General features: G+C 35.3%; 1 protein-coding gene across 1 annotated transcript; it reads left to right on the top strand.

Annotated features, from left to right (window-relative positions):
- The first annotated feature begins 1,096 nt into the window (after positions 1 to 1,096).
- On the top strand, positions 1,097 to 1,522 carry LOC131043966 (36.4 kDa proline-rich protein-like). The gene has a single exon (XM_057977226.2). The coding sequence runs from the start codon at positions 1,097 to 1,099 to the stop codon at positions 1,520 to 1,522; it is 426 nt and encodes a 141-aa protein (XP_057833209.2).
- Positions 1,523 to 19,398: the final 17,876 nt, after the last annotated feature.

Raw genomic sequence — 19,398 nt, 5'->3', positions numbered from 1 at the left:
CAAGAGTTGGTAGCTTTTATCTCTATACCACCTCTTATATTATCTCCTTTGAGGTCACCCTCTTAGCACTATGTGTGGTTTTCACTACCCATCACCTCATCATCTCTTTATAACTTGACTTATCCATACATTTCTAGTTTACTGCCAAAGAAAATGATAGTATTGGACATTCCACTATTTTCATCATAGAAATATATTTCTCTAGTTTGCATAAGAAATACAAATATTATATAGATGATCATTTCCTCGACTAGTTGATCTCTTACATGTTGGGTAAAAAAAATTGTAGTAAAAAAGAAAATACTCATTAAGGGAGCACCCCTTGATTGTGATATTGTTCTTAGCAAGGTTGAGAATGCTCTAGCATGATCAAAATCACAATATCTATATAGATGTTGTAAAGACATATCTCCTTATACTTGATATCAATGATATATAGATCTTCATTTGATAAGCAAATATTGCATAAATTTTGAGATAGAGTATGTAAAGGTTCTTCCTCTTCCATTACCAAAATTTACATCAATAGTATCCATTTGCCATAAGAATTAAAGGTAAGTACTATTGACGAAACTAACCAATATTAAGAGGAGGATATACAACAAGGATAGAAATGGGGCCACACAGTATATGGAAACATTATGCTAAATAATTATAAACTTGTTTTAAAATTAAAAAAGAATTGAAATCTTTTTACTCGTGAATGGTTATTATTGTAAAATAAGAATTTAAGTTATTATGAATGTCCACAGATAACGACAAACAAAACTTTCTAATGAGTTATACCGAGGATACGTATATGTGGCGTGTCCGCTAGTGGAAACAATTGGACTTGACAGAGGGGAAATGGAGATTACTTGAAATTCTTTAGCCCACATTCTTATATTTAAAGAAATAATACAGGTTGGCCAATCCCTGCATCACGTTCAGACATGAGGTTGTGAAATCCTTCATGGGTACACACAATTTTATCATTGAAGTTTGAGACCACATAGCCTATATATTCCTACCGAGGGACTTCTTTCTACAGGCCATAATTTGCAGCAGTTCTTTTGGCTTCTGATTTCATTTTTGAGGTCCATAAGAAAAGACGAAGATGAGAAACGGTGCAGTATTGGTTGCATTGGGTATGATCTGTTTGGCGATGAGCATCACTTCTCGAGTTGAAGCACGCCATTACCAGTCAACTCCCTCGTCGTCTTCTTCTTCTTCTTCTTCTTCTTCATCATCATCTTCATCAAGCGGGGGAAATTCATCAAGCTGTCCGCTAAATGCATTGAAATTAGGAGCGTGTGTGGACGTGCTTGGAGGGCTGGTAAATGCCACCATTGGAGATTCCGCTGTGAACAAGTGCTGCCCTCTTTTGCAAGGCGTTTTGGAAATTGAGGCAGCACTGTGTCTGTGTACAACAATTAGGGCAAAGGTTCTGAACCTGAACATCATCCTTCCCATCGCTCTTGAGCTCTTCGTTCAATGTGGCCTTACCCCTCCTCCTGGATTCAAATGTCCACCCCTTAGTTAAAGAATGCAGACTTAAATAAGGCAACTCTTCAAAGCGATGCCACTCCTAGCACGTAGATAAATATTTGTTATTTTATTTGATTTGAGTCAGTATTTGTCTAAGTGGATTCTGGGTTTCTACAAATAAGTTTGCATTATGATTGGCTTCGATTGATGTGATGAAATCATTGCCATATGCGATTGCAATATGATGTGAAGGTTGGATTTAGTAAAGAAAAAGAAGAGTCGTCTTCTGCTCGACCTCTCGAGGCTCTATTTAGGCGCTTATATTTAGATTGAAATGTTCATTGATGTTCTCTAGAGGATTAAGGTAGAAGACAAACGGTGGTTGCTTTGTTACAATGTGAATAGAAGTTTTTCTATCAAAATCTAATGCAGTTTGTTATGGGACCTTATTCGTGTATTAAAAATAAATGAAAATTTTGATAGAACTCTTAAAAAGTTAATTTTTCAATGAAATAATCAAAAACAAAGAAGGAGATAGAAAAGTAAAAGGCACTGATTTATTGTTTAAGAGGGGTTTATTAAACAACATTTTTAATGAAGAATAACATGTTTTTATTTCTTTTGTTAGTAAGTTTCTTGCTTTTCGATCTTCTATTGTTCAAGTCAAGAAATGGGTTAATGCTAGATGGACAATTAAACGTAGTGTATCGATTAATGCTATGTCAAATGGTATTTTCCTATTCAATTTTGTTAATTAAGAAGTTATGGTTAAGATTCTCAATGAAGGCCCATGGACTTATGGGAGTAATTTCCAAAACTACTTATCCCTATGCAAATAGAAACTTACTCTAGACCCTTTGAAAGATTTGGCAATGGTAGAACCTACTTGGATCCATCTCCCAGGGTTTCCCCTTGAGAAGAGTCATCTTGGTGTGTTTAAAGGGATAGCTAAGTCCTTTGGTAAATTCATAGTTGTGGATAGGATCATGCAATCCAAATCTAGACTCTTGTTTCCTAAAATCTCTATCAATGTGGCCATTAACACTGTCCTATTGACCTAGATCACACTCCTTTCTAAGAATAGCTCTTTGGTTCAACCCATAGAATATGAAAATGCTAAGGCCTTCTATCAATTTTGCAAAAAGTATGGTCATTTTAGTGTTGAATGCAAAAAATAACCTACCAAGAAACAACTTATGTCAAATGCTCCTCTTGCCCAGCCAGATATGGGAGTGGGGAACTAGGTGTCGCAATCGGAGGGTGACTCTAAATCCTTACGTGCTCCCTTGGTGGAGATTGAAAATAATCTTTTGAAAGATAAAAAATAAAATGGATTGATTACCTAACAACTTCTTTCTCTAGGATTGAGTTGAGCTTGATCTCGGGTATAAATCCCTAGTCAAGTCTGGATCTTCCTCCATAGATTAGTCTTAATGATAATATGGAGAAAGAAGGGAATAATCAAGTGGATATGTTAGTGGACTTGAACCATAACTCTGTTGAAATTCTTCAAAAGACTCCCCCTATGCTCAAGTCAAGAGACACGGAAATGGAGATTTCCACAAGATCTTCAAATCCAAAAAAGGAGAATATAAACTTGGAGGACGTGGTTAGGATTTATAAGGAGAAACCTAAGGTGGGTTGTGTCAATTTAAAAGAAATTTTACAGATCCTGGGGTTCTCTTCTACACCTCCGCCATGCAAGTCGAGGAAAAAACTTGATGAAGATGAAAATGACGACTTGGATTGGACTCAAGTATGTGGTAAAAATAGAGAGAAGAAGAAAGGAGATGTGAGAGGTGATAATAAAATTGGTAGACTATCTTAGAAAGACAATAGGAGCAAGGATGCAACAAGAGATATTGCTGGTGGAAAATAAAGGATCTTAGATGATCTCTAGAAACCTAAGAACAAAAAAAGTAATATGTGTGTCCCTCTAAGGAGGGCTATCGAAACTCCTTATGGCTAAGTAGTTCCTTGGTTTCTATTATTGATGAATATCCTTTGTTAGAATCTAAGGGGCTTGAATAGCCCTGTGAAATAACATATGCTGAAGTGTATGCTTCTTGAGCAAAAGACTGATATTCTCATGTTACAGGAAACTAAAATGAGATCAAAGAACTTTTAGAAAATCAACAATTTTTTATTTCCTTCTATTGAGTTCCTTTTTAGTGATGTTGATGGTGCATCAAGTGGCATTGCTGCTCTGTGAAATTTGATATTTTTTACTGGTAGATTGATTCACTCCGCCAAAAATTACCTTATTGTAAAGTTGAAGAGTCTGCAGACTATCTTTGAGTAGATCGTCATAAATATATATGGTCCTAATTAATACGAGATCGCATTGTGTGGCCTTGTGGTCTTCTCTAACATCCTTTATAACTGGTTCTTTAGAAAACTTGAGGATCTTGGCTAGAGATTTCAACTATCCCTTGTATTCTTCTGACAAGTCTGGGGACCTTGCTGATTATTCTGATAGTAAGAATGGTCTTGCAGACTTTATTTCCTTCATGGGTCTTGAACTTAAAACGATCCAAAGTTACTTGGTCCAACAAGAGATTGGGCCAAAACCTTATCCAAGTTAGACTTGATAGATTCGTAGTTTCAAGTAACTAGAGAGATGTTGACTCTGTATCAATAAGCTCCGTATCCGAGTCTAGATCGGATCATAATGCTATTGTTCTTTCGAGGGAGGATGGTTTTGTTGGAAATTGACACTCATTTGATTGGATTCAATATGTTATCATTGATGGAAACATGTTGCGGCTTTCATATTTTGGTTTGGTTGCTCATCGGTAGACACTTCACCGACACTGGCATGTTTCTTCACTGGTAGGAAGGATTCTATGGGTACCAACATTGGAGGCCGACATGAATTACATTCACGATACCGATATAGGAGGCTGACATCATTTGGGAGGTCCAACAATCAACAATTGATTTTGATATTTATGTATATATGTAATTGAGCCGACATGTATATTCATTTTGTAATTATCTATGTAAGCCAATATAAGGCATGAAGGATTGTGAGGGTATATAGGTCAGTTGATTAGATCATTTTTTGTAATGAAGGAGGTGATGTAATGTAATATGAGTGAGAGAGAGATAATTGTAATGCGAGGAATGTTGATTATGTAAGAGGTTATTCCAGTAAGGGTTTAGGGTATCAGAACCAGAATAGTTAGAGCTTAAACTAGAACTCTATCAGGCATAGAAGATGTAGTAAATGAGTTCAATTTTATGTTTTCTTATTCAGAGTAACTATAGTAAGTAAGAGTCTTTTGTGATGAGAAGTGTGCTCTAGGCTGTAAGCCTTCCTACAAGTGCAGGCCCACATATTATGTAATATCTCTTCATATGGGCAGTGGATTGATATTATGGGTCACAAATCTCACTGTCATTTTTCCTCTTTGATGTTTTTGATGTATAATTCTTTGTGTTATGGTATTCATTTGTGTGATTGGCTTATTGATTTCTTTACTTTTTTCAATTTTATATGTACTGGTTTACTGGCTGGTGAATGCATGTTTTCATAAGGGTAAAATTGATCATTCTTGTAGAACACTGATTAAACCCCCCTCTCAGCGTTCTTGCATTATAACAATTGGTATCAGAGCATTGTGATTCGCAGGAAGTTTAACAGCTTGAGGGAGATCTTGAATCCAGAATCCATGGATATGAGTTTGGAGAAGCAACTTAAGGTAGCACTTGAAGATTATGATGTTGAAAGGATAAAGAACTTGAAGTTACAAGATGAATTGAATTCTGCTTAGGAATTCATTCTTATCCTACAAGAGAGGCTATCATCTATTCAAGCAAGGAGGAAGGAACTTCTGCAAAATCAGGATAATGAAGAGAAGGATGTCCTTAATGAAAGATGTCAGAAGCTGAGTAAGAAGAACATGGTCATGAGGAATGAAATTGATAGTTCTGATACTTAATATAAGTTCAGATCCAATAGCCAATAAGATGAGAGGGGGGGAGGTGAATCATACAAACTTAATCATCCATAGAAACACCAGATTCAACCTCGATAACATATATATCAGTAATATAACCAGAAATATCAAACATGCAAACTCAAAAGCATATAAACATCATATACCTCATAACAACAGATTTAACGTGGAAACCCAAATAGGGAAAAACCACTGTGGGATTTTGGAACCACTAAGAAATATACTCTTCTAGAGTATGCTCAGTTAAAAGAAAATCCTGTTAAAGATTACAAACACATTGCTAGATGTGACCCGGTTAAGGGATTTTCCTCAGATCTGTTAGGATCTTCACCTTGTTAGAAGTGACCTTGTTAAAGGATTTCAAACACTTAATCAGAATGTCACCTTGCTGGAGGGTTTTACAAATAAGACTGTTAAGTCCACTCGGTTAAGAGATTTTCTATCACTTTCACAAAATAACAGTAATAAAAATCTATCTGCAACTTCACATCTAAAATGCTAAAGTAGATTCCTATTTGTTCAATACAATCTAGACATAGAACTAATCTTGTCTATCTGTTGGGCTTCTATACTCTATTATTCAAACAGGTCTTCAAGCTTCTATGCTCGGTAATCACTATGTAGCATTCCAGTGCATACACTTGCCCGCATACATTGTTTATCAACAGTTTCTTATTTATAAACAATTAGGTAACAGCTTAATCTCCTTGATCACATTTCCCATGATCAATCATATCCATCAGATCTTCAATCTTGTCCAGGTTCAATGCATCTTTCGATCTGAAAATTTTTACCCCGCCTTGGAACTTGCATATATTTCTTGGAACTTGTGCCAGGGTAATGCAGTTCAATCTGCGCTGTACATCTTCATGCCGACTTTCAATTGCCTTAGATTCATTAACAAACTTCATCCACGGCTCACCAATCATTTAATCAGTTCTAGCTCATCAGCTTCCTTCATTAAATAACGCATGCAAACATTTAATGCATTCTATTATAGCTCGGTTACAACTCGGTAGCAACTCGGTTATAACTCAGTGAATACTAAACTTCACTCGGTAGACATTCCGCCTTCATTAACCGATAGCGATAACCTTAGGGTTTACCGACTAGGTTCCTTAGGGTTTACTGACTAGGTTCTTTGTTTGGTAACATAGTATAGTATTTAACCTTTACAAATTACAACATATGTATGATGTTAAAACAATCTAAACATCATGATCTCATCATTGTTTGACTCGGTAGTAGTTTCCCATTGAATACCATATTCATCATAATCTTTCCTGTGTCTTTTACCGAGATCTTTATACTCTTTTAAATCATACTTCTCAAGATATGGCAACATCATACTAAATTAGAAAATCAATTTCTTGACATCAATGACAAAATAATAATATCAAGATAGTAAACATCTTTAATCAGTTTTATCCATAATCATCAACAACCTTCTCAATATCCTTATGAAATGCCAACAATCTTTCATTGTCTGTTATAATGCAATATTGCCAACAATCTCCCCCATACATTAGACTTCTCCTCTTTCCTTCAATCTTCTTTCCAATCTTCAGTCAGTCTGCTCTCAGTGTTCTCCCTTGATATTAGTCTTCACCCCCTTTGACAACAATGCCAAAAAGTAAAGAACTAAAACATAATTTCTTTCTATATGAAGTGATTTCCTGCTGTTGTGTATCAAATGAGTCTTGGTCAGAGCATTTGGTCTTTAATTCTTGTTCCTTGTATTGTTTCCTGTAATAATTCCTGTACACCTTTTGAAAACATCCTAAAGTGTGTAATGCAGCATCAACACCTAAAAGATATTCAATAGAGTCATTGGATTGATGCTTTCATTGAACTTGGTTAGTGAGTAGAAGATAGGGGTAGGACCCCTAACTTACTTCTGAGATATTCAAAAGTGTCCCTTGGTAGTGGCTTGGTGAAGATATCTGCTATTTGTTCCTTTGTACTAACATACTCCAACACCACTTTCTTCTCTTGAGCTTCTTCTCTAAGATAATGATATTTGATAGAGATGTGCTTTGTCTTAGAGTGCATAATAGGGTTTTTGAAATTTTAATGGAACTAGTATTGTCACAGAATATAGTTACTGGCTCGGTAACTTTCTCATTTATACCTTCCAATAGTTGTTTGATCCATGCAATGCTGGTACAATTTAGTGCTGCAGCAACGTATTCAGCTTCTGCTGTTGACTATGAAACACATCCTTGTTTCTTGCTAAGCCAACTCACTAGTCTTTCTCCTAAAAAGAAAGCTCCTCCACTTGTGCTTTTTTTGTCATCAATGTTGCCTGCCCAATCAGTATCAGTATAAACTTTTAAATCAAAATCATTTCCTTTCTGATATACTAAGCCATAATCCTCAGTGCCTTTTAAGTATCTAAAAATTCTTTTGATTGCTATCATGTGTGTTTCCTTAGGATCTGCAGAGAATCTTGCAACTATACCTACTGCATGTGCTATGTCTAGTCTGTTGTGAACAACATATTGTAGCTTTCCAATCATGGATCGGTAAAGTGTCTCATCAATAGATGCAGATTCATCATTCTTTGATAATTTACAGTTGGTAGTCATAGGAGTACTTACTGGTTTTGAATCTTCCATTCCAAATTTCTTCAAGATTTCCTTTATGTACTTGGATTGAGTAATGAAAATCTCATTTTTCATTTGCAGTATCTGTAAACCTAAAAAATACTTTATCTCACCAATTAATGACATCTCAAATTCCTTTCTCGCTTCATTTCCAAAGTTCTTGCATAAAGAGTCATTACCACAAAATATAATATCATCAACAAATATGGCTGAGATCAATATTACATTTTCATCATTCTTCATGTACATGTTGTTGTTCTCACGTGTCCTTATAAAACCAATCTTAATCAAATAATAGTGCAATCTTTCATACCATGCTCTAGGTGCTTGTTTCAAAGCATATAAAGCTTTGTTCAATTTACATACCTGATCTTTATTATTGTCTTCAACAAATCCTTCAAGTTGTTCAATAAAAACTTCTTCTTCTAATATTCCATTCAGAAATGCAGATTTGACATCCATTTGGTATACCTTGAAGTTTTTGAGAGCAGCATAGGCCAACAATGTTCTTACTCCTTCCAGTCTAGCAATAGGTGCAAAAGTTTCACCATAATCAGTTCCTTCTTCTTGACCATAGCCTTTCCAAACTAGTCTTGCTTTGTTTCGAATGACCTCTTCTTTTTCATTTAGTTTGTTTCTGAAAATCCACTTTGTACCGATTACATTTTTTTTTCCTTTGGTCTTTGGATTAGTGTCCATGTGTCATTCTTCTTGATTTGATCAATCTCTTCTATCATAGCATTTATCCAATCTTCATTGTCAAATGCCTCTTTCACTATTCTTGGTTCAAATTCAGATATCAAACATGTGTTTTGTCTTAGTTTGTTCCTTGTCATCATTGGATCATCCTTATCTCCTATAATTTGAATTGGTGCATAATGTCTTCTGACATACTTGGCTAACACAGGCTCGGTAGGCTCTGTATGATCTTCTTCATCACTCGGTAACTGGATATTCTCTTCATTTTCTTCAACAGTCTTCTCGGTAAGACTTCTCCGTTGAACATAGACAAATTCATCATAGTCTTCTGGTTCCTTGGAATTTCCTTCATCGTTTTTTTCTACAAATTCATCAATTTTCACATTTGCACTTTCTACTATTTTGTTAGATGATTTGATCAGACATTTAAATGCTTTGCTTCTAGAAGAATAACCTAGAAATGTTCCTTTTTCACTTTTTTGATCAAACTTGCCATTTCTATCATCTTTGTGAACATAGCATCTACTTCCAAAGATTTTAAAATAACTTACATTAGGTTTCTTATCATACCAGATTCCATATGGTGTCTTCAAAGTACCTTTCTTCAATTGAACTCGGTTCAAGGTATAAACTGCTATGCTTATTGCTTCTCTCCAAAATGTTTATGGCACCTTCTTTTCAATCATCAGTGTTCTAGCACAATCCACAATAGATCTGTTTCTTCTCTTAGCTATTCCATTCTGTTGTGGAGTTCTCGGTGCAAAGACTTGTCTTTTAATACCATGATCATTGCAAAATAATTTGAACTCATCAGATGTGAACTCTCCTCCTCTATCTGATCTAAGACATTTCAGTTGTCTTCCTGCTTGATTTTCAACTCTTGCCTTGTACCATTTAAACATTTGAAAAGCTTCTAATTTTTCTTTTAAAAACATTATTGACAGCATCCTTGAATAATCATCCACAAATAATATGAAATATTTATCACCATAATAACTTTGAACTTTCATAGGACCACAAAGATCAGTGTGCACTAGATCTAAAATTCCCTTAGAAGTGTAAGACTTACTTGTAAAGTTTGATCTTGTCATCTTACCCATCTAGCATCCTCGACACATAGCATTCTCAGGTTTTTCAAGACTTGGTAGACCTCTTACTCGGTGCTTCTTGCTTATTTTGATCAGATTATCAAAATTGACATGACAAAACCTTTTATGCCATAACCGGGTATCATCTATCTTTGCATACAAACACTTGTTACGAGTTGAGTCAAGGTGAAATGTGTTACCTTTTGTTTGTGTCCCGGTAGTAGCTAACTTTCCATTCTTGTCATGAACTTTGACAATTCCATTCTGAAATTCTATTCGGTAACCTGTGTTGTTTAGTTGTGCTACACTCAATAAATTGTATTTCAAACCTTCAACCCAATAAACATCATTGCATCTTGCATTGTCAAGAAGTGTTATAGATCCTTTACCTTTCACCAGACATGGTGCATCAATACCAAATCTAACATAGCCTCCATCATAATCTTCTAATATAACAAACTTGTGTTTATCTCCTGTCATATGATGTGAGCACCCACTATCTATAATCCAAGAATCATTAGTGTTTATGTGAGATATTAGGGCTTTTTCTTCATACCTTTCTTCATCTGATCCATCTTTGATAGCCACATAAACTACTTCCTCTGTATCTGTATCATTTGATTTATCATCATTGGATTCCTCATCAGCTATTAAGCATGTCTTTCTATCTCTTCTTCTGAAGTCTTGGTGTCCTATGTAATCATTATCTTTATGTCTGTCATCTCGGTAATCTCTCTTTTTAGTAAAATCTTTGTCAGGAAAGTTAGAAGCCATATGTCCTATCTTATCACAATTGAAACATTTCAAAGGTAGTTTTCCCTTATACTTACTTTTGCCTCTTGGTAACCTTTTGGCTAGTAGTGCTTCAAACTCTTCTTGCTTTCTGATCTCCTCATATAGTTTGTGTACTTCCTCCATGTTCTTACGAAATCTTTCACTTGCTCCACTGTGATCTCCTTTAGAGTACTTATACTTTCTTTCATTGTAATCATTAGATTCATCAAGATGAAAAGAACTAAATGCAGATTCAACTTTATTTACTGAAGATCCACTGTTATCAAAATTACTTAACTCAAATGCATGTAGCTTACCAATAGTAGAATCTAAAGAAACTGGCATATTAGGTACAGACCTTAATTCATTGATTGCAGAGACTCGGATTGCATAAGTGGGTAGAAGGGTTCTCAACAACTTACTTGTTATATCATTTTCCTCAATAGTTCCACCTGCTCCTTTGATTTGATTGACAATCTCCTTTAGTCTTGTACTGTACTGAGTTATGTTCTCACCTTCATTCATCCTCATAGATTCAAGTTGTCCTCTTAGACTATCTACTTTTTCTCTTTGAACATGTTCATCTCCTCCATATAGTGATATGAGCTTATCCCACATTGCCTTTGCATCATTGCAGCCTTCTAGGTCATTAAACTCTGAGTCAGTCAATGCAGATGTTATTTCAATCATTGCTTGAATATGTTCTTGCTTTGCCTTTATCTCTTCCATAGTCAATGGATAGGTGCTTGGTGTAACAAAATCATTCTCCACATAGTATACAACATATTCTCCAACTCTTGATAGATGTAACTTCATCCTTTTCTGCCATGTAGAGAAACCTGACTTGTTCAGCTTCAGTGCATCCCTCTTATACATCTTTGGATCTTTAACTCAAGTTCTTTTAAACTTTTCCTTCCAGAGTCCAAAGCTCTGATATCAATTGATAGTTCTGATACTTAATATAAGTATAGATCCAATAGCCAATAAGATGAGAGGGGGGGGGTTAATCATACAAACTTAATCATCCATAGAAACATCAGATTCAACCTCGGTAAAATATATATTAGTAATATAACCAAAAATGTCAAACATGCAAACTCAAAAGCATATAAACATCATAAACCTCATAACACCAAATTTAACGTGGAAACCCAAATAGGGAAAAACCACTGTACGATTTTGGACCCACTAAGAAATATACTCTTCTAGAGTATGCTCGGTTAAAAGCAAATCTTGTTAAAGATTACAAACACATTGCTAGATGTGACCCGGTTAAGGGATTTCCCTCAGATCTGTTAGGATCTTCACCTTGTTAGAAGTGACCTTATTAAAGGATTTTAAACACTCAATCAAAATGTCACCTTGCTAGAGGGTTTTACAAATAAGACTGTTAATTCCACTCGGTTAAGAGATTTTCTGTCACTTTCACAAAATAACAGTAATAAAAATCTATCTGCAACTTCACATCTAAAATGCTAAAGCAAATTCCTATTTGTTCAATACAATCTAGACATAGAACTAATCTTGTCTATCTGCTGGGCTTCTATACTCTATTATTCAAACAGGTCTTCAAGCTTCTATGCTTGATAATCACTATGTAGCATCCCTATGCATACACTTGCCCGCATACATTGTTTATCAATAGTTTCCTATTCATAAACAATTAGGTAACCGCTTAATCTCCTTGATCACATTTCCCATGATCAATCATATCCATAAGATCTTCAATCTTGTCTAGGTTCAATGCATGTTTTGATCTGAAAATGTTTTACCCCACCTTGGAACTTGCATACATTTCTTGGCATTTGTGCCAAGGTAATGTGGTTCAATCTGTGTTGTAGATCTTCATGCCGACTTTCCATTTCCTTAGATTCATTAACAAACTTCATCCACAGCTCACCAATCTTTTAATCAGTTCCAGCTCATCAACTTCCTTCATTAAATAATGCATGCAAACATTTAATGCATTATGTTATAGCTCGGTTACAACTCAGTAGCAACTCGGTTATAACTCGGTGAATACTAAACTTCACTCAGTAGAAATTCCGCCTTCATTAACTGATAGCAATAACCTTAGGGTTGACTGACTAGGTTCTTTGTTTGGTAACATAGTATAGTATTTAACCTTTACAATTTACAATATTTGTATGATGTTAAAACAATCTAGACATCATGATCTCATGATTGTCTAACTTGGTAGTAGTTGCCCATTGAATACCATATTCATCATAATCTTTCCTATGTCTTGTACCGACATCTTTATACTCTTTTAAATCATACTTCTCAAGATATGGCAACATCATACTAAATTAGAAAATCAATTTCTTGACATCAATGACAAAATAATAAAATCAAGATAGTAAACATCTTTAATTAGTTTTATCCATAATCATCAACAACCTTCTGAATACCCTTATGAAATGCCAACAATCTTTCATTGTCTGTTATAATGCAATATTGCCAACAATGCAAGCACTAACTATAAGGATGTCAAAGAAGATTGAAGATCAGAAGATGAGTGAAGAAAATCTTGGGAGATCTCTAAAAGATAGATCAGAAGACTGCATTCGGTTGGTTCATGAAAATGATATCTTGAGAACAAATTCAGTTCAATCACGAAGTAATGAACAAGAACTTGAAAGATAAATGATAATTATAAGAGATGATATGGCTATTGCAAGTGTGTACAAGGAGAAATTCAAGGTTAGTTCAGCACAACTCGATGAATTATTGAAAATTCAAAGACAAAATGGAGATTCGAGTGGACTTGGATTTGAGCAAGGTCAAAGATCCGGTACTGCAAATGAAGATCAAAACCAGAAGACACCGGTAAGGCAACTTAATGCTTACAAATTTAATGGTAGATGATTTGTTTGTAATAAATTTGGCAACATGGCTAGGCAATTTACAAATAGAGCAAATCAGAACTATAATTTTGCTCCTGGTCAATGTTCTAAATGCAATAAGTATGGTCATAAGATAGAAGATTGTAGAATAAATGTAAAATGTTATGCATGTGGAAAAATTGGACATATGCATAATCAGTGTAGGTCAAGCAATTATACTAGTTATAGAAAATAAATTCAAAACAATAATGTTACATGTTATGCATGCAACAAGATTGGACACATAGTTAAGTTCTATAGAAGCAAAAATCCACCGGTTAAGAATGATGGATCAAATGATAAAGGGAAAGAGAAGGTAAATGAAATCTGGCAAGATCATATCAAGAAATGGGTCAGGAATTCAGATGATCAATCAACAGATGGGAATGCTCTGGTTACTCAATTGGTAGAGGAGGTTGCTCCTACACCGATAGGAAGATCATCTGGTAACTAAGGCAGATGCCTTAGGGGTAGGAAAAATTTATGATAATACTACCTAAGCCCTTGGAAGAGGTTCTGGAAGATGTTCTAGGCATTGGAAATGCTTATACGACATGGAGATGTTCGACCGAGATCTGGTATCTTTCACTGAGTCATTCATATCAATGATGGATTAGGGTTTCTTGGAGGTTAAAAGGTTGAATCCACTTAATTTCTGATCACCTTGCATTTAGAATGATTTAGAGCAAGTCTAAGGCGATTCAGTACATTCAGATATCTTCTTCAGCGATTTCACCTATGATCGGGAGAGTTCTTTAGGGTTTCACCGGTAAGTATTCTCAGGTGTTTATCTTTCATCATGGAAGTGGGATCATCCTTTGCTCCTACTTGTATTGCAAATCCTACTTTGTTGAGGTTAATGATCATGCTAGGCCAATTTTTAAACAATATCCACATATTGCCAGCTTGGATGATTAGGTTGGCGCTTTTTCCCATGTACCAGAAGGAGTTGTATATGTGGAAGATGTCGGAGCATACATTCATTTCCACATTAAGGATTTGGGTATGATTGATATCAAGAGCATGTATATGAGTGAGTTGATGGGAGACTCTAGAAAGGTCAAACCCAAGTACAAACATATTGAGGATCTAGGGTTTATTGGCATTATGTTTTGAGGAGAGTGCATGGAGAATTCATCTAGTTCGACAGACCTTATAAGATCTCGAAGGAGGCCATTAGGGCCATTACTATTTTTGTGCAGATTGGTTAGCGTCCAAAGAAGAAGATTTCTAATAATGAGGTTAGCAAACCCATCGGCACAACTTTGGACCGACGATCGATGAGGGTTAGTACCATCACACATAGAGATATCAGATTAGGTAGCATGATTATTGGATACAAGGTAACTCAATCCAATCATCTCAATTTTTATTCTAGCTCTTGCATTTATGTTGCACATAACATCATGAGGGAAAATGAGAAGTTAGATCTTTGTGGATGGATGCTAGATGAGTTGTTAATTAACCTAGGGAAGATCAAAGGAGAGAAGAAGAGGAAATTCAGGTATGGAAAAATTATTGTCTGTTTGATGCTATTTTTCATTAATGAAAGTCCTAGTTTTGGGAAGACACAATAGGCATTTGATATCCTGGTAGGAGGACAAATGAAACAATCTATTGCTACATTGGGTAGTCAATAAGATTATAAGGTTTGGGGTTACTTGAAGGCATTCCAGAAGGCTATGAAATCTAGAGAGAGGGTTCCAAATAAAATTGTTGAGAAATACTTAACTGATATATACTTCATGGTTAAAAAGGATGAAACCTTGATGGAAGAAGTCAAACCCCCAAAGATATGGATTGAAGAGATGGGTTATGAAGTTGCAGCACAAATTTTGGATGTTTATGCAAAGATGTTAATTGATGTATGTATTGATGAAGTTGAGAAATCCTTTGGTACTGCAGAACAAAAGAAGCAAGAGGTTCAAACTGAATTTAACTGGAAGAAGATAGAGAAACCAAAGGGCAAGGCTAGAAAATTTGTTGAATAGGTTTCCTAAGACATCAAGCCATTAATTGATGATGTTCTAGAAAAAGGAAGGAAGAGAAAAGAGCCTAAAGTTTTTATTGAGCCTATTCCATCAGACTCTAGAATCGAGGATGACACACCTTTAGCATTTAAGAGGGTATTGAAGAAGAAAGGTGAGGAGTCTAAGGAGGAAGCAAGGAAGAAACTGGTTAGGAAGGTTACAATCAAGGTACCAACAAAGAAGAGAGATCCAAAGGAAACACCTTCTGCTCCGTCCAGTACTAGTAGAAGAAAGGAGATGAATGGCACAGACCTGGCAATTGTCATCGGTAATGTAACTATTATTCCACCCAAGACTTGTACGAAATTGGTAAATGAAATTACTAAGGATGGTATGTTGAAAAGTATACAATTTAATAATGAGAATTTAGATTATGATGAGCAAAGAGAATTTGAGGAAGCAATTTTATTATATTTGGATATATGTAAGAAAGCTTTGTTGGAAATTGAGAAGAAAATATTGGCACAACTATATAGAAATTTAGATGCTAGAAGATTATTAGCTATGGAGAAGGGAAAGCATATAAATATTCAAGAGTTGTTAACTACCTATGGATCCATTACTCCAAAGGAGTTAGATATGACACTTGAGGTTGCAGATAGAAAAATATTTCAAAGAAATCACAAGATAGTTAGTCTTATGTTAGGAAAGGTTAATGAGATAATCAATAAGACCCACAAGGCATGGGTTCAATTATTTTCTGAAAATGCTGGGTTTTACACTTCACCGAAGGCTAAAGCGGATACTACAAACATCCTAGTTGAAGGGAAAGGAAAAGGTATAGTGGGTACCTCATTTACAATTTTGAAAGATATTAAGATATTGAATATAGAGCCCTTGGTATAATCTAATGTATAGGACACAAAGGTGATACCGACAAATGTAGAGATACCGACAAATTCAGAGAGTGTATAGGTTACAAATTTTGAGGATAATAGTCCTCTGAATCAGAATGTACAGGTTGAGGTCACAGTTTATAAGGAGGAACCGACAGTAACTAATACTACACCAAGTGGCAAAGCCAACTGTGCAAAAGAGGAAGCTATTAAAGTTAATCAACCATCAAAGGAGAATTAAGAGGAATTCGGTAGGGAACCGGTAGTGAGCACATCATTGTTGTTAATTGACACCTCACTGGTAGAGCAGAAAAGACTAACTCAGATGAGTTCTACTGAGCTCATGATGAAGGAATGATTTGTGGACAAAGGAATTATTGGTCAATCAATCCCAATTTTGCATAGAATTGTCCTGGAGTGCCATTTTGACAAAGGAGCAAGCCCATCTGGCAAGCTTAAAATAATCACAGAACACATTTCTAAGAACATTCAATCTTTACAACAAATATCTAACCAACATGCATTGGAGAGGTTTACACAAGCTAAGAGAGCTACTTTTGTTCAGATGATTGAATCAAAGAAGGAGATTAATGATAAGTTGAAGTTGATTGATAATGCCTTAAGGCAATATACAAATATTTATAGAGTATGTTGTAACATAGGTTTACTTATTGTAGCTGTAGATAAAGGGATTAAGGATTAGGAGAAAATTGTAGGTATAGTCAATTCTTTTGATGGTTGAAATTCTTTGACTACATCTATTGATGGTTAGATTTGCATATTGGAAACTCAAGTTTCAACTCTTGAAAGGAAAAAAGATAAAATTATATGGAGAGCTAAATGACTTAGAGGATTGGTGAGTCCTCGATTGGACACTTTGAGTGTACATAAGAAGGAATGCATTGATTTGGTTGGTAGGCCAACACCGACAGAACTTAAGGATAAAGACTCATATTCTCACATGATTAATGGAATTGTATCTATTTTCGACACACTCAAATCCGGTTGGGATAACTATATAGAGTTTTTGGAGAAATCCTATCCATAAATTTTTAAATATATTCAGCTCTGGTAAAGTGTTTTGGGACATTCTTTGTACAGTCTTTCAATCTTTGTCTCGATTTTTGGTATTTTTTTCGGCATTGATGACAAAGGGGGAGGTATAGGTTAAAACTATATTATTGGCATTAGGAGGTATGGAGTATTTTGTTCAGATCATGATCACAGTTGGATATTCAAATCAGGGGGAGCAGTCTCAAGGTGAAATTGACAGATGGAAACCATTATTATTTTTCAGATGAGTGTTGCCATCAATGCCACAGGGGGAGATTGTCGGCAATTGACACTCATTTTATTGGTTTCAATATGTTGTCATAGATGGCTATATGTTCTGTCTTTCATAGTTTAGTTTGGTTGTTTACTGACAGACACTTGACCAGCTCGGAAACTAGCACCGACATGTTTCTTCCCTGGTAGGAAGGATTCTATGGGTATCAGAATTCGAGGACAACATGACTTACATTCAGGATACCGGTATAGGAGGCCGAAATCATTTAGGAGATCTGACAATAGATAATTGATTTTGATATTTATGTATATATGTAATCTAGTTGACATGTATATTCATTTTGTAATTATCTATGTAAGCTGCAATAAGGCATGATGGATTGCGAGGGTATATAGGTCAGTTGATTAGATATTTTTGTGTAATGAAGGAGATGATGTAATTTAATATGAGTGAGAGAGATAATTGTAATGTGAGGAATGTTGATTATGTAAGAGGTTATTTCGGGAAGGGTTTAGGGTATCAGAACTGAAATAGTCAGAGCTTAAACCGAAACTCTATGAGGCATAGAAGATGCAATAAATGAGTTCATTTTTATGTTATCTTATTTAGAGTAACTGTAGTCAGTGAGAATGATTTGTGATGAGTAGTGTGCTCTAGGCTATAAGCCTTCTTACAAGTGCAACCCCCCATATTATATCATATCTCTTCATATGGTTAGTGGATTGATATTGTGGGTCACAAGTCCCACCATAGTTTTTCCTCTTCAAGGTTTTCCAATTACAGTTTTGTGTGTTATGGTATTCATTTGTCTGATTGTCTTATTTATTTCTTTAGTTCTTTTAGTATTATATGTACTGGTTTATCGGTTGGTGAATGCATTATTTAATAAGGTTAAAATTGATCATAATGGTAGAACACTGATTCACCCCCCCTATCAGCGTTCTTGGATTTCAAGAGGTTTTAGAAAAGGGCCCTCTCTATATAGATATGAGATCATGTGGACTCTCCATATGTAATTTAAAGGTTTGGTTGAATAATAGTGGAACGCTCAGATAAATGCTACTCCCATGTTTAGAGTGGATCAAAAGATGAAATTACTTAGAAACAAAATGAAAAACTGGAATAGATGATCCTTTGTTAACATCTTTGAATAAAAAAAAATCTATTTCAGCTAAAATGAAGGCCATATAGGATGATACTGAATGTAATCTCGCATCTCAAGATGAATGGTTGGAGGAGATTTAGTTGAGGGAACAATGGTTCAAACTAAACAAAAAAAAAAGAGGTCTTCCGAAAATAGAAATCCAGGATTCTATGGCCCACAAAAGGAAAGAATAATACTAAGTTCTTTCACCAATAGAATATGAAATACAGAAGAGGGAATAAGATAATATACCTTTCGAAAGAGGAGGGATCCATTATAGAGAATGAGGTGAAGATTGTTGGGCTTGTTGTTGCTTTCTTTGAAAATCAAAACAACACCAGTCAAGGTGGTTTCAGGGACCCTGATGGTATGTTAGAGGTTATTCCCAAGGTTATCATGGATGAGGATCTACACTTTATTGAATCCAGAGGCTCATTTTAAGAGGTGAAGGGGGTTTCTTTATCCTTTGGAGCTTATAAGGCCTCGAGACTTGATGGATTCTATCCTTCTTTCTTCTAGGAATTGAAGGATGTTGTTGGAATGGATGTGTTCAATGCAGCTAAGGACTTCTTTAGGTCTATTAAATTCCTTAAAAATGTCAACCCTACATTTATTTCTT

The sequence above is a fragment of the Cryptomeria japonica genome, chromosome 5 (assembly GCF_030272615.1).
Source record: "Cryptomeria japonica chromosome 5, Sugi_1.0, whole genome shotgun sequence".
In the NCBI taxonomy this organism is placed as follows: Eukaryota; Viridiplantae; Streptophyta; class Pinopsida; order Cupressales; family Cupressaceae; genus Cryptomeria; species Cryptomeria japonica.
This window is presented reverse-complemented; position numbering and strand designations above follow the sequence as displayed.